The following is a 16,910-nucleotide window of genomic DNA, read 5'->3' on the forward strand; positions in this document are numbered from 1 at the left end:
TGTTTGTGGTAAAGACACAGAAGGAGATAGGCAAACTTCATGTTTTACCTGGGGTGATGTAAAAGTGTTTTTTTTAATGTTATCCTAGGCAAGAGAGTCTATCTTAAACAGGGAGTACCACTGTATGAAGGATGACAGATGCAATACAGTCTAATGTAAAAGCACTCAAAGCCAAGAGAGGTAGCTTCTCCTTTCACTTACTCATCCAGTTTCTGACATTTAAGAAGCTCTGTTGACTGGTGAGATCAAACATTAACAAGAAGCCCATGGCATCTCTGAAAAATGCTGTTGTGAGACTTCTGAATCTGCAAAGAGAAAGAAAGTGAGGGGATCAACATACAGAGTTAGCTTGAACATTCAGTAGGTAAATGTTTCTCTGCTGCATTGCTTCCTGGCACTGAAATAAAAAAGATAAATGACAAAGGAAAGCTTTAATATTCTCTTGTTTTGTAAGCAAAAGCTTTATATACCCAGATTCACTATTATTAAAATATTCCTGCAAATATAATGCTGCACTACGCTAACAAAAAATGGTGTAGACAGTACTACAGGAGAAATAAAGTCTGCAGCTGCAGATTGAAACAAATAAGGTATAAGCAAGTCACAATTTGCATTGATTCAGTTAATTTATAATGTTTCTCCAGAAATAAAGAAATAAATGAAAGTCTCACCCACAATGTAGAGCTCTCCCAGCGCACTTGTGCAGATGAGCGAGGTAGGAGAGCAAGAAAACATGTGAAAGAACAAAGGGGTTGAGACGAGATAACAAGACTATCTGGAAATTTTGGGATGAAGTTTTCAGTAGTAAGAAAAAGTGACTGCAGTTTCATTTACTTGCCCAGGTAGGAGTGGTGGATCAAGGAACGCAGCAACTGCATTGCTAGCACTGTTAGAAGGAAGGGGTCTCCCTTGCCAGCTTAGAAGAGGGAGCATGAGAGGGATGAAAAATCTCAAATACTGCCATTATTTGGAGGGAAGGGGTTTCGTTCGCCTGCTTAGAAGGCATGAGCGGGAGAAAGAAACTGGAATCTTGGAGTTTTGGTGTGCTCAAAGGGGGCTCCTGTGCATGCTTAGGTAGAGTTTAGCAACAGAAGTCTGCTTTCTTTATGTGACAAGGCTCCTGAAAAGGGCACTACAGACAATGAGCTGCTTCTCCTGTTGTGCCCTCTGCACTTGCTGCAGAACATATAGAAGAACATGTGCTGCACCTTCCTATTTTTCTTGTTGTGCTTTCTCCACCTGGAAAGCTGTTGTTGTTGTTCTCTGTTCTGCCCTCCTCTGAAGAAGAACTATTGTCTAATGGCAAACCATCTCACTCCAGCCAAACCCCCTTGGGATTAGCAGTTGCAGCATCTCTACATTTTTATAGCTTGGAGAAAATAAAGTCTGATGTTTTATAGGGTTTTTTGTGTGTGTTTTTCCCCAGGCTATGTGGCCATGTTCTAGAAGAGTTTGTTCCTGACATTTCACCAGCATCTGTGGCTGGCATCTCCAGAAAAGATGCCAGCCACAGATGCCGGAGAAACATCAGGAATAAACTCTTCCAGAAAAAATGCCAACTTTGTGACTGCCTCAGTTCCATTGAAACATATGGAACTGGCTTCCTCTGTTTACCACATTCTTATTTTACACTATGAGTACAGGAATGCAATACCATGTAAATTGAAACCTGCCTGTACTGGAGGAAAACTGCCCAAAGACTGCAAATTTTGTCTGCTTTTCTTCACTGCCACTGTATGTCACTAGAGGAAAGAGTGCAGCTGTTCACATACAGCACTAATAGAATTCCAACAAGACCGCCGGGTGGCCTACAATACACCCCTAGTGCATTTGTTCATCTATTCAGTCTTCTTCATACACCTTCAAGCACAATCCTAGCTAAAACAACATAACAATCCCCTGTGTATCTTCATCATTACTAGAGCTGTCACCTAATTAAACAAATCTTTAGTAAATTAATTGATTAGTGTTCTGATAGATTATACACAGGTGGCCCCATATAGTTAAAAATTGGAAATCAAAATTTTACCAGCCCTTGTGACTGGCAAAATATTATCTCCCAATGTATTTCATAAGTGACTGGCTACACTTTTGCACAGAGGATATCTCAAGTTCTGAAAGCACTGATAAAACAGCCCTTGCTTTGACAATAGTAAATACAGTCAGGCACTTTAGATGTAGCATACACTATGAAGTCTAACTTTTAAACAGTTGCATCCTACACTTACCTGATCACTGTTCTATGCTGGAAAGGCAAACCAAACACTGCAACTATTGTTGTAGCAAAATAGTTGCTGAATTCATATGTACCTGCAACCTCCTGGACAACTCAGATTGAAATCAATGACATAACATACCCAACGGCATGTAAAAGAAATGCCATGGCCACTTTAAAAAGAAATGTCTTGGAAACAAAAGCCCATCATGGCATGAGAATTTTTACTAGAACAGCTAAATATCTGGCTCCCTTGTTTGTTACACAACTTCATTGTTGTTAACTGCCTTCAAGTCAACCCCTGACTCATGGTGACCCTGTGGATGAGACATCTACAAGACTTTCTGTCCTCTACTGCTCTGCTTAGGTTCTGCACACTCAAACACATGACTTCCCTGAATAAGTCTAGCAATTCAGTGTGGGGTCTTCCTCTCTTTCTACTGCCTGCTACCTTTCCTAACATTATTGTATTTTCTAATCAGTCATGCTTTCTCATGATGTCGCCAGAGTATGGCAGCCTCAATTTCATCATCTTGGCTTCCAGGGAGAGTTCAGGCTTGATCTGTTCTAGGGCTCATTTCTTTGTCTTTTTGGTTGTCCAGCACCACATCTCATTTGAGTTGATTTTCTTCCTACTGTCCAGCACTCACATCCATACATGGTGATGGAGAATACAATGGCTTAGACAATTTTAACCTTAGTGATCAGTTGTATACCTTTACTCTTTAGGATCTTGTCTAGTTCTTTCATCACTGCCTTTCCTCTGAACAAATCTTGCCAGGAAAACCTGATGATAAGTTTCCCTTAGGGCCACCATACGTCAGAATTAACTTAAAGGCACATAACAACAACAACAACAACAACAACAAGAATGTTTTTTCTCCCAGATAATTCAATTATTCAATAAAAAGAAATATAATAATATTTTTTAAAAATCACTAATTTGATTAACTTGAACCAAATCTTCTATATCTATGAAGATGCATTTGTTCTGATTATATCTACATCACAGAGCTCATAGGCCTTACCTTTCTTGCCCAGCTGTGTCCCAGAGCTGCAGATGAACCTTAAAGGCTTTCCCAGGAGATCCATTTGACCCCCGGCTGTTGTATACCTGAAATACAACAAAGGCAGCACAGCTGTTTATTTAGATAGAGTGGGGCATTTGCTCATTGATGTGATGCAACCTCATTAAGTGACCATAGAATAAATAGCAAATAAAAAGAGAATAAAAAAACTGACCATCCATCAGGGTAGATTTCAGCAGATGAAGAGGTAATCATGTGGTTATTTCATGCCCCAAAACATTACAAGTGCTAGCCAACAGATACCTTAACAATCACATTTACATTTCTTGTGACTGTGCTATTGGGAGACAGCTAAAGGGGTATATGTATTGGAGACAGCATTAGACAGGATTTGAGACATCTAGATTTGAAATGCGTTTAAGCTCCCTAGATATAAATTTAATCGTGAAGCTTCCTGAATACCCTTGGATCAGTCACCCTCTTTGGGCTGTTGTGATTACAACATGAGAAAATTCCCATGCATCTTAGGTGACAACTTGAACATGATTGATAGATAGATTGATAACATACTACGATCACATCCTAAAATGAGAGAGCAAAGTGGGAGGGGAAAACATGACAATATGCACCTGCAAATTATGTTAGGAACAGTTCTAATAAGACTGCCTCAATATTAAAAAAAATATCGATAGCTGATATATAGATAGTTCAAGATATACATATAGAGAGGGAGGGCATCTCCTACCACTTTAAAGGAGGCTGTACATCCTTTCCTGAAAAGGACCTCCCTTGACCCAGAGGTATATGAGAATTACCACCTTGTTGCAAATAACCCATTTTGGGGTGAGGTGCTAGGTCACCTCAGGGGTTCTTGGAGAACCCAGATTATCTGGACCTATTTCTGTCCGGTTTCAGGTCAGGGTGTGGCACTGGAATGGCTTTAGTTTCTCTGTCTGATGACCTTCTCTGGGGGAAAGGAAGGGAGAATACAACCCTGATGATCTTCTTGGATCCCACAGTGGCATTTGATACCAATGACTACAGCACCTTACTAGACAGGCTCTGCAGAATAGGATGCACTGTTCTACAGTGATTCTACATCTTTCAAAAGGGCTGGCTCCAGACAGTAGCTTTGGATTCCTGTTCAGCCTCATGACTATTAAGCTATGGTGTGCCACAGGGTTCCATTTTATCCAATGCTTTTCAATATCTATATATCAATCTATATCTGGGTGAAATCCATAAGAGTTTTAGCACTGGATGACATCAGTGTATTGATAACACTCAGTTATATTTCTCCTTGTCATTAGAGTTAGCTGGGGTTGCCATCCGAGTCAGCTGGACCAGTGCCTGGGTGCTGTAATGGGTTAGATATAGGCCAATAAACTGAAGATGAATCCCGATAAGATGGGGATTCTGTGGATTGGTCGTTCTCGGGTCCAGGAAATGGGTAAACAACCTGCGCTCGATGGAGTTGCATTCCCCCTGAAGGAGCAGGTATGCAGACTGGGAGCACTCCTAGATCCATTCCTGTCACCAGAGTCCCAAGTGAACTCTGTGGCTTGGAGTGTTTAGTGCACAGCTATGGCCTTTCCTGGACAGAGATAACCTAGCCCCAATAGTTTATATACTAGTACCCTCCCAGTTAGACTACTGTATTGAACTCTATGAGGGGCTTCCTCTGAAGAGGATTTAGAAACTGTAGCTACTGAAAAACTCAGGAGCTCAACTGATGACAAGAGTACCATAGAGAAAGCATATAATATCAGCCTTAAAAGAATTGCACTGGCTACCAATACATTTTTGGTTTGAATTCCCACCAGACTGTGATCATGATTGATTTTATTGACTATTTTCTTGGGAGCATTTAATTGGGAATTGTTGTTTTAATGCTATTTTAGGGTGGGAGGGAGATAGGAAATTAGGAAATTATGTTTTTACTTGTCGCTTGTTGTATTGTATTTTCATTGTTCTTTTGTTTGTTGTTACCCGCCTTGATCCAATACAGGGAGAGGCAGGATACAAATTATTATTATTATTATTATTATTATTATTATTATTATTATTATTCAAGGTGCTTCTGATGACATTTAAAGAACTAAACAGCTTGGGCCCTTGAAGTCTGCTGGGGAGGGGAGGTTCCCCTCTGCGTTCCACCAGTGAGGGTGACACATTGTATGGGGATGTTGGAGAGACAGAACTGTGGCACCCCAACTGGTGCATGCACTCACTTTGGAGGCCTGATTGGTGCCAACTCTGATTTCATTTAGGGGCTAAGTAAAAACATGGCTGCCCATCAAAGCTTTTGGGTTTCACTGATTCTTCTCAAATACTAACTTATATAGTTGTAAGTTTTAATTCTGTTCTAACTCGTATATTATGTTTAATATATTTTAGCTTATTTAAATTATTGTTATTGTTTTAATCTGTTTTAAACTTTTTGTTTCATCTTACTTCATCTAAGCCACCCTGAGATAGTTTTGAAACAGGGTGGAGTAGAAATATTTTAAATAAAAAAAAAATCTTTGTCTTGTGATATTTACATTTGCTGGTTAACTGATATAACAAAAATCATACCAGTGAATCACAAGGGTTGTCTTTGTCAGCTTTAATGAATGTGTTTCTGATGATATCATGCAGAACATATTTATTCCTTGGTCCATATCTAAAGGATTTAGCCTATCCACTCTGGAATAGATTCTGCATTAAAGAGATGGTTTGGCCCTCTTGGAGAACATTGCAAGGGACATTAGCATGTATTCAATTAAGAGAGACAAGCAACTATAGTGAACTTCAATTTTAGGGACCCTGTGTAATCTTAGGCTGCTGCTACACTGCAGAATTAATAGTTTGACACTCCTTTAATTGTTATGGCTCAGTGCTATGGAAACATGGGATTTGCAGTTTGTTGTGACACTAAATCTCAATGTTAAAGAAGGCTAATTACCTCACAAAACTACAAATGCCAGAACTCCATAAGCACTGAGCCATGGTGGTTAGCGTGATTTCAAACTGCATTAATTCTGCAATGCAGATACAGTCTAAGACTAGGGTAAGGGATGGAAAGAAGTGTGTGCAAGGGTGGGAGTGGACACAAAGTGGCCATATTATTACAATTGCACCATACACCCAAAGAAAAGCTAAACTGAGAAAGTAAGCACAGTTGACCCTTTGTATCCACACATTTAACTATCAACTGCCTGAAAATACCCCCCCCCCAAAAAAAAAAAACCCCACTTTGATTTGGCCATTTCATATAAGGATCACCATTTTACTATGCCATTGTATATAATGAGACTTGAGCATCCACAGATTTTGGTATCCCCAGGGGATCCTGGAACTAAATCCCAGCAGATACCAAGGCCCCACTGTATAACAGTGCATATAGCATCAATTAAAAACACATTCCAAAAACATAATAATGGCTGGCATTTATTACTGCACTTGCAGATCTGTAACTTCGAGTTACAGATCCATAACTGCTCTATATTTATTAACACTACATAGTTTTGTTGTAAAACTACAAAAATGCCATGCCAACCATGTTAAGAGCCAGCAGGTGGATTGGGCAAAGGAGGTCCATTCAGATTCTTACTGGGGAGCAAGGAAGAGGAGAAGCATGCCACCTTCTCCCATGAACAATCAGAAACTGGAACACTATTGCAAGTCCTTGTTGCAACCTTGCTCACTGGGGTGAGAACGAAGCTCATGTGATAAAGCCCTTAGTTATATGGATGTATCTAAGTAGCTGACATAGAATATCAGTAACTACAGTGGGCCTTGGCATCCACTAGGGTTTGGTTCCTAGACCGCCTCCCCCACATGGATACCAAAATCCATGGGTGCTCAAGTTCCATTAAATACAATGGCATCTCTCTCTCTTCTCTCTCTCTCTCTCTCTCTCTGAGTATTTTCAAGCCATGGATGACTGAATCCATGGATTAAAAAATCATGGATTTTTAAATTTTTTAAAAATCATGTATATGGAGGGCTAACTGTATCTTTAGCTGGGGCAGCAATACGCATTTTCAAGCAAAACTGACACAGTTTAATGACCACAAATGCAGAGAAGCCCAGATTATTTGATATCGTCTTATTACTGATTACATTCAAGTACTCAGCTTCTGCTGATAAGATGTTTAGATTTATATGGGAGCAAACCACACCAAATTCAATGAAATTTACTTCAGAACAGAAATGAAACAAATGCACCAGGTTTTTGTACTGAGAGAAACTCAATGCAAATCAGTAGAAAATAAGAAGCATGGAATGTTGGGGAGCACATGAACACTTTCTGGAACAGCAATGTTTCGTGAGTGTTTTGTGTTGTTAAAGAACAAAATCCCATACAGTCACAAACAAAAATTATCATCTGAATGACATGCCATATGGCTTTAACATCAGGGTTCGATTACTAACTAAACTAATGATGCAGAAATGAAAAGACTGCAAAAGTTAAGATGGATGCTAGAGCTTCTGAAAAAGTCAGACTGACTGCCATATAGGGATGGAAAAGAAATTCATTTGGTTAACATTCCCTTGTGGAATTATCTATTTTGCATCTCCCAGGTGGAACACATCAAATCTTGGTTCAGAAATCTGGATGTTTTTGAGGCTTGTGGTGTATTTCACAGAAAAATAATGTGCACACAAAACCATGTGTACATGTGGAAAACAGGCAGAAACGTGCTTCAGTCCATGGAAAAAGGCACACATGAGAAAGTGCATAAAATGTCTTGGTTTTGTAATAGAAAATGTGCAGAAAAAAACACACTAACAACCATGCAGGGAAATAAAAATGTGTCTTATACTCTGATACTGAACCAGGCAGAACAAAAACACCAGTGGGATTCTGTGAAATGTAGTCATAACAACATTGACAGATTTTCACACCTATATACTGCCAAGAACTATACTATAGTTTCCAAAAGCTATCCTCTGACAATACAGAGTTCCTGTACTATTCTGACTGCAAAATATGACCACAAAGTGTCACCTCCCCCAATTAAATGTGTTAGAATTAACAGACTAGAGTTAAGGCATACTCATTTATCACTAGTTTGCATGTTATTCTCTAGCAGTTTAGGCACAGTTATTGTGACTTCCTGTTTGTTTGTTTGTTTGTTTGTTTGTTTGTTTGTTTTTACCATGCCGTCTCTCTTCCTATATCACTAACCTAGAGTGATTTTTTTCTTTCCCTCTCTCTCCTTTATTGTACTATGTATTTGATTATGCATAAGTTTTAGTACATAAGGCTACTTTTTAAAGTTTTACAAAGAATCATAGAATCATAGCACTGGAAGAGACCACAAGGGCCATCCAGTCCAATCCCCTGCCATGCAGGAACAGACAATGAAAGCATTCTCAACAGAAGACTAAGCTTGTTTCCTTTCTCTGCTAGACCATGGATGGTTGGACAGGGGCCTGGTTGTTGCTCAGTTTCTGCCTTGCCATTTGCTTGAGAGACTCACTATTCTCTCATAAATTGCCTAACAAAATGAGCCACTTAAATAGTACAAAGATTCCTGTAGCTACTAGAGGTCATATTGCTTGGAATGCCCTGTTGCATGAAACAAGTCCACTGAGTTTCCCTCTAAGGATCACTTCTTAGTGAGAGATACTTTTAAAACCAAGAATTATCTGAATGTTTTCTTAACAGCAGTGGAGTTAAAATTGTGTGGGAAATGTGTTGAATTGAAACAACATATGAGCAGAGGCTTTGACTGGATGAAGAAAAATTGCACAAAGTTCAAATGAGAGCTAGAAAGAGTGACTGCAGTGCCTATAGGAAAATCATGTGATGAAAAAGGTGTCGTAACACTGGGGGCAAGAGCAAGCATGGTATAGTAGTTTGAGTGTTGGACTAGATACTGGGCAAACCAGATTCAAATCCCCATTCAGCCATGGAAACCTACTGGTTAATCCTGAAAAAGTCACACTCTCTTCTCAGCCTCAGAGGAAGGCAAGAGCAAACTGCCTTTGAACAAATTCTGCCAAGAAAACACTGTGATAGGTTTACTTTGTTGGTGTTGTCTTGTGCCTTCAAGTTCTTTCCAACATATGGCAACCCTAAGGCAACCCTACCATGTGATTTTCTTAGCAAGATTTGTTCAGAAGAGGTCTGCCATTGCCTCCCCATGAGGTTGAGAGCATGTGACTTGCCCAAGGTCACCCAGTGGGTTTCACAGCTGAGCGGGGAATCGAACCCTGGTCTCCCGAGTCACAGTCCAACACTCATTCCACTACACCACACTGGCTCTCAATCCTTAGGTCAGAAATTACTTGAATGAACACAACAAACATTGAGGTGTTAACTGGTTACTTTCAAATATTTGAAATTATTTCATATTTAAATGGCACCTCTGAACAAAGTTTTCTTTCTTTGAGAATATATAGAAAAAGAACTCACCACACGCTTTTCCCGGAAGTCAATTCCTACTGTTGTAATGAACTTTGGGTTGAACTTATTGTCTGTATATCTGTACAGGAAAGTTGTCTTCCCAACCCCAGAATCTCCAAGGGCCAGGAGCTTGATCAGATAGTCATAGTCCCCATCAGTCATAGTGCTGAACTTGATAAACCTGCAAACCCAGGAGACAAAAAGATCAACATGAGACAGCCAGAAAACCCTGAGGTACAAAACCCATTGTAACCATTCTTCAGGACTGGTGTTGCAGAAATGCTAGCCACCTTTATCAACGACTTGGATGACAGAATTGGGGGGTATACTTATCAAATTTGCAGATGATACCAAATTAGGAGGAGTAGCTAATATCCCTGAGGACAGGATCAAACTTCAGAATGACCTTAATAGATTAGAAAGCTGGGCCAAAGTTAACAAAATGAATTTCAACACAGAGAAATGTAAGGTACTGCACTTAGGGCGGAAAAATGAAATGCACAGATATAGGATGGGCGACACCTGGATGAACACCACCCCACAACTCTGCTCCCACGCCACCCTCCTGAGCACATAGCAGGTGACATCACGCCACATTTTCAGCGCAGTGTTTACATGCCCTGCACCAAAGAAGCTGTGAAATGGGGAACACCTGGCTGAACGAGAATACGTGTGAAAGGGATTTGGGAGTCCAAGCAGACCACAAATTGAACATGAGTCAACAGTGCGATGTGGCAGCTAAAAAGGCCAATGTGATTTTAGGCTGCTTCAATAAAAGGATAGTTTCTAGATTAAGGGAAGTAATAGTGCCACTCTATTCTGCTCTGGTCAGCCCCCACCTGGAATATTGTGTCCAGTTCTGGGTACCACAATTTAAAAAAGATGTTGAAAAACTGGAGCATGTCCAAAGGAGGGCGACTAAAATGGTGAAGGGTCTAGAAACCATGCCATATGAGGAACGACTTAGGGAGCTGGGCATGTTTAGCCTGGAGAAGAGATGGTTAAGAGGTGATATGACAGCCCTGTTTAAATACTTGAAGGGATGTCATATTGAAGAGGAAGCTAGCTTGTTTTCTGCTGCGCCAGAGAACAGGACCTGGAACAATGGATGCAAGCTACAGGAAAAGAGACTCCACCTCAACATTAGGAGGAACTTCCTGACAGTAAGGGCTGTTCAGCAGTGGAACACACTCCCTCGGATTGTAGTGGAATCTCCCTCCTTAAACAGAGGCTGGATGGACATCTGTCGGGGATTCTTTGATTGAGATTTCCTGCATGGCAGGGGGTTGGACTGGATGGCCCTTGTGGTCTCTTACAACTCTACGATTCTATGATTCTACCTCTTGCCCATAATTAATGACTAGCCACTGTTTCTACACAGCTCCTTCTTTTCTTTGGAGTGAATTTTCCCCTCAAGCCTAAAGCATGACTAAATAATCCATGATTTAAGCATGGTGCTAAGACTATTCCTCCCACAGCTTCAGGGTTTTTTTTTTCTGGGGGGGGGGGTTATCCTCTAGAAATTAATACTCGTTTGTTTGATTGTGTTGTTTTATTTGTGTTGCAGATTTCTTGCTGCCTCTAGAACTGTTCTGCAACTTGCATTTGCTATTATATTTGTTGTTCTGTATGATTCCATAAATATGCCTTTGGGATACAGAAGCCTGCTATAAATGTCAAAATAAATACACACATAAAAATAATACCTTGGCACCAGTGCTATTAAGGCTACCAAAGGCTTTCTTTTTAAGATTTCTTTTGAATGTTTAATGCTGGTTTCAAAACCCAGGTAGTGCTTAAATGTTGCTCAGTTTCCAGGCCAATGTGTCTCTTTAGTGTGATTAAAGAAGAAAGGAGGGGAGAATTCCCTTTAAATAAAAGGAGCAGTATTATATAATTCCACAACTGGCTTTGACCCCCTACAGCAATCCCCTATTATTTGTTGCTGTTGTTAACTACCATCAAGTCAACTTTGACATATGGTGACGAATAAGAGACCTCCAAATCATCAACAACCCTGCTCAGGTCTTGCAGATTTAGTGCTATGGCTTTCTTAATTTCCATCTTGCAAATCATTACTGTAGTTTCTAATAAGTCATGTCTTCTCCTGATGGGGTGGGACCATCCATGGATTCTCAGATCTACAGATGGAAAGTGGGAAATTGGGGTGGGCTGAGTGTAATTCTATTTGCCCCCATGCAAAAGTTGCTGAATAGTTTTATTCAGGATTCTGACCCTATTTCTGTTACCTTTTAATTTTGCTTATCATCTGACTATCATTAAAAACTGCTTTAAGAGTTTGATCAATCATCCAGTGAGCTTTCTCTTTCTTTTTGGCTTCAGATAGTGTATTTTTGCATTCCTCACTGACAAGGGCCCTGGCTTCAGTCCAGAATTCTTCTGGCTCCTGGTCAAATTGACTTAATAATGCAAATCATTTTTTTTCATTATCTTTTATTACTTCAGGTTGTATTTTGATGCAATGGTTGGTTTAGTGTTCTTCTTTAGCTGTACTGTAATTTGTGATATCAGCAGTTGATGGTCTGTGCTACCATCTCCTTCAGGTCTTGTTTTTGCAGAGAGAATGGAGCTTCTCCATTTTCTGCTTTCAGTTATATTGTCTATTTGATTTCTGCATTGGCCATCAGGTGATGCCCATGTATATAGTTACCTTGTTGGTTGATCGAAGAATGTATTTGCAATGAAAAAATTGTTTGCTTCACAAAATTCAAACACTCACTCTCCTGCTTCAATGGTCTGAAGCCAAATTTTCCTACAATCTTTGATACTGCTTTGTTTCCTACTTTTGCATTCCCATCACCTGTGCTTAACAAAATCCTGTTTTGATGGGTGATCAGCATAGAATCTTTCAGTTTCTTCTTCTGCCTCTGTAGTTGGAGCATAAGTGTGGATAATACTTAAACAGTATTGATGAATTTTCCCTGAAGTCTTATTGAAAAGATTCAGTCAGACTTTATATGATATCATTTGTCTGTTTTTGCTACATCTCTCTTCACTATTAATGCCACCCCATTTCTTCCTAGATTTTCATTTCCTGAAAATGTCCTAAAAATTACATACACTGTAACTGTTTGACTCAGAATGTCCCATTCCTTTGCACTTTACGAGGTTGCTCATCCCAAGTATTGTAATGTTAAATGTTTCATTTCTTGTTTTATTAGGTCTAGCTTCCCCTGATTCATGCTTCTCACATTACATGTTCTTATAATATGTTACGGACTTTTCTTTCCCCTCTGAGCATGTCAACAGCTGAACGTCCTTTCAGTTTGATTCCAGTTGTGCCATTAGCCATAAGGCTACATGTAATTGTCCTCTGCTGTACCCCAGGAGCACATTAAATACTTCCAACCTGGGAGTCTCATCTTCTAGCACTATCTCTTGTTTCAGTTTGGTTTGTCTCATCATAGGGTCTTCATGGTAAAAAGACATTCAAATGGGATTTACCATGCCTCTTCCTTGCAGTACTAACAAGCATTAGCTGTGGTGCCACTGCTGTTGTGTCTGAGAAATCCTCCACCAGTGTTATCCCACTCCTCACTACTGCTGCCGCCAAGTAACTCTTCATCACATTTAGTATGGCTCATCAGCAAAAGCCTGTCTGACATGGAAAACCCTACTTTCTTACCATCAGCATAGTCACCTGCTTCACAGGCGCATGCAATCCCACCACCATGGAATGGCAGTGTCATAATAATCTCAATGAAATAAAGTTATGCCATGCATCTAAATGGTCTATAGAGTTGGCTAGTGGATCTGCTTTCAACAATGTGCAGAGTTTAATTTTTCACAGGCTTTTTTTCTTTTTCTATGACAGTGATACATCAGAAGCATGTTCAAAGCAGAAATATCTGCTATATCTAGTTTTTTTTTTTTAAAAAGAAAAATTTCAGTTGGCATCCTGTTTAGTAATTATGATGTCACAAGCCCATCTTAAGAACTTACAGTTTTTTTGTGATTCACATGTATGGTTGTTAATAACTAGACATGACACACAAACTCCCACCCAACTCTACCTTTTCAGCCAGGTAGTGACCAAGCAAAGGACTTTTAAGGTGATATAAAATGGAGTACTGGGAAATTATCCATGTTTGCAGCCCTTTCCAGGTTGCAGTCTCCATCTACCTGTTTGCAATGTTTCCATGACTGGGAGGGTGCTGCAGACATGATTGCCCAGTGCCCCATTTGCAGTATTCTGGAAACCCTTTTGCTGGGTGAAATAATGGGATTTGGGGGGCAGGCATCAGATGGAGCTATGATGACAGAGCTCCATCATCACAGCTGCATTTTACGATGCAAGATCTCCCTATTTATTTTACAGTTTCATAGACCAAATCTTTAATAAATAAATAAATAATAAAACTTATTTCTACCCTGTTTTTTGTTAAAACAATCAAAGCGGCTTATAATGTTAAAAGAATACAACAAATATGTACAAACTATCTCCCCTTAAAAAGAATTAAACAAATTTAAGATTAAAATTGCATATTACATAAAAACAATGAAGACAATAACAGTGGGCAGAATCATCACATATATGTAGGGGGTCGTTACATGGCCGAGTAGTTTATTCTGGTAAGGCCTGCCAGAAGAGATCCATCTTAACGGCTTTCTTGAAGCTATCTAGATTGGTAATTTGATGGATCTTGTCCACAGGCTGGGAGCAGTTGCAGAAAAGGTCCTCTGGGAGGTCGCAGTCAATCTGGTCTTTATAGGCTGCAGTATATTCCTCCCAGAGGACCTGAGAGCGGATTGTATGGAAGTAGGTGATCCCTTAGATAAGTTGGGCCCAAGCCATGTAGGGCTTTAAATGTGATAAACAACACCTTGTATTGTGCCCGAAAACTAATAGGTAGCCAGTGGAGTGACTTTAATATTGGTGTTATATGATCAGTCCTGCATGTACCGGTAATCAGATATTTATCCTTCATACTACTCTAAAATGGATCTCAGGTCTGCATCCAGCAAGAATTTGAGTCTATAATGCCATTTGACCATAGCAGCAAAACAGTACATAAAATTGGACAGAATAACCTTTTCAGTCTCTTGTACAGATAGTAAGTTAAAATGGTTTAAAAGAGCCAAAGTGGTGTAGTATTTTGAGCATTGGACTATGATTATGAAGACCAAGGTTCAAATCCCCACTCAGCTTTGGAAACCCCCTGGGTGACCTTGGGCAAGTCATACTCTCTCAGCCTCAGAAGAAGGCAAAGGCAAACCCCCTCTGAACAAATTCTGCTAAGATAACCTTGTGATAGGGATAACTTGGGGTACCATAAGTTAGAAATGACTTGAAGGCACACAACAACCACCAGGAATTGTGTTTGCATATGTGTATTGTCTTTAGACATGAATAATCAATATTGGAGCTTAGAAAAGTATGTTTTTGGGCTAGAACTCAAAGCATCCCAAACAAAGGGACTCTGGGAGTTAGCATCTAAAAACTTACTTTTCAAGTTCTGAATCTAATTTTTCTGAAGTGGAACATGGCCTTTCCTGAACATCTTAATACGTGAGCAGCCTGGTATGGTATATGGGCTCCCTTAGTTCATTAAGCTCCAAGCTGCTAAGGGCTTTAAGCGTAAGTTCCAGAATATGGAACTAGGCTTGGAACCAAATAATCAATCAATCATGTTTCTTTGCAACTAATATAATACTATTGCAATCGTAGATAAGCTAAGCAAAATTCCAGCAACCTAGTTCTGTACTAGCTGACGTATCCAAATCATCTGCAAAGATAGTCCCACACAGATAGTAAACTAAAGGGATGACTTCTATTTTATTGAAATGAAACTGCAGATGGTGCCATCTGAAGGAAAAAAACTTGGAGGGGCATAGTGGGGGGGGGGGGGAGACTTCTTCACCACTCCAAGTTACTCAGCCTCAAGGGATAGTTATCCACCACCAAACTGCATCTCTCTAACACAGTGCTTCTCAATTATTTTCTGTCATGCCCCCCCTAGGAAGAAGAAAACATTTTGCGCCCCCCGCACGACTGTAAATAGTATAATTTGTCTATAAAATGCCCCCCTTTACGGAGCCTCGCACCCCCCCTGGGGGGCCCGCCCCACTATTTGAGAAGCACTGCTCTAACATAACTTGAAAACTTTCAGTGTAAGCCTTGTAAGAGACTTTTCCCACAGAATTTAGTCCAAGGTCTGTCTATTCAACAATGATTATTATTTGTTATCATTGCATTTATTTGCATCTTGAACTTTACCCAGCATGGAAAGTTTCACAGAGATTAAAACGGGCAGCTTTAAACTTCAGATCCTACAAATCTCAAAAATACAATTAAACTAATAACAGAATTAAAAGCAGTTAAAACCCATGGCTATTTTTTGTGAAATGCCCCTCTCCCCACACTCAATCATCTTCAAAGGCTTACTAAAACAAAAAGGGTTTCCCCTGCCTATGGAAGAAGAACAGGGAGATCACCAGTTTAACCTCTCTAGCAAGAAAATTCTAGAGCTGGAAGCAGCCACCAAGAACACCTTCTCCCTTGTACCCAGTAGATATACCAGCTGAGAAATATAGTTTAGGATATCACCCAACCATTGTATCAATCTAGTTAAAGACAACTTCACTGACAAAGCTGCAACATCTTATATCCTCTTATATTTCTGCCTTTCACCTACAGTTCAGTGAATGGCAGCCCTTGAGTTGAACCTGGACCCAGAAGTAGCCCATATCTCAAGGGCCATGAGTTCCTTCAAGGATGTGCTAGAGTCAGCATGTTAAATAAGCCATTTTTTTTCTGTTGTATGTTTAGAATTAAATGTGTAATATTGAACTTGAGTGGTTGTTTTGATCTATTTTCTGACTTTAGAATTAGGTACCAACATGGCATAGTGGTTTGAGTGTTGGACTCCAACTCCGGAGAACAGGGTTCAATTCCCAGCTCAGCCATGAAACCCACTGAGTGACCTTGGGCAAGTCATATTCTCTCAGCCTCAAGGGAAATCAATGGCACATCTCCTTTGAACAAATCACGCCAAGAAAACTCCATGATAGGTTTACCTTAGGGTCACCATAGGTCAGAAACAACTTGAAGGCACACAACAACAACAAACATTGCATATAGCTGCTGTGTGCAGAGCTTACATCTGGTAGAATTCTCTTTAGACCCACATTCATCATTTATGCATGTGCACAGGCAAATACATGTAAACACATGCACAAGTGCACAAGAGTGACTTAGTTTTTTCCATTCTTCCTCCCCTTTCCTTAAACAGGAAAATATGTGTAG

General features: G+C 39.9%; 1 protein-coding gene across 12 annotated transcripts in view; it reads right to left on the reverse strand.

Moving 5' to 3' along the window:
- Window positions 1-16,910, reverse strand: part of RAB27B (RAB27B, member RAS oncogene family) — a 138,398-nt gene that overhangs the window by 8,334 nt on the left and 113,154 nt on the right. For all 12 annotated transcript variants that reach the window (XM_089497353.1, XM_089497370.1, XM_089497358.1 and 9 more), the window contains 3 exons: window positions 9,653-9,824; window positions 3,244-3,329; window positions 202-305 (listed from right to left, as the gene is read on the reverse strand). In XM_089497353.1, coding sequence (XP_089353479.1) covers window positions 202-305; window positions 3,244-3,329; window positions 9,653-9,824 — 362 coding nt within the window. The remainder of the gene's footprint in view (window positions 1-201; window positions 306-3,243; window positions 3,330-9,652; window positions 9,825-16,910) is intronic.

This window comes from Sceloporus occidentalis, unplaced genomic scaffold (assembly GCF_023333645.1).
Source record: "Sceloporus occidentalis isolate IW3139 unplaced genomic scaffold, rSceOcc1.0.p SCAF_1, whole genome shotgun sequence".
Classification (NCBI taxonomy): domain Eukaryota; kingdom Metazoa; phylum Chordata; class Lepidosauria; order Squamata; family Phrynosomatidae; genus Sceloporus; species Sceloporus occidentalis.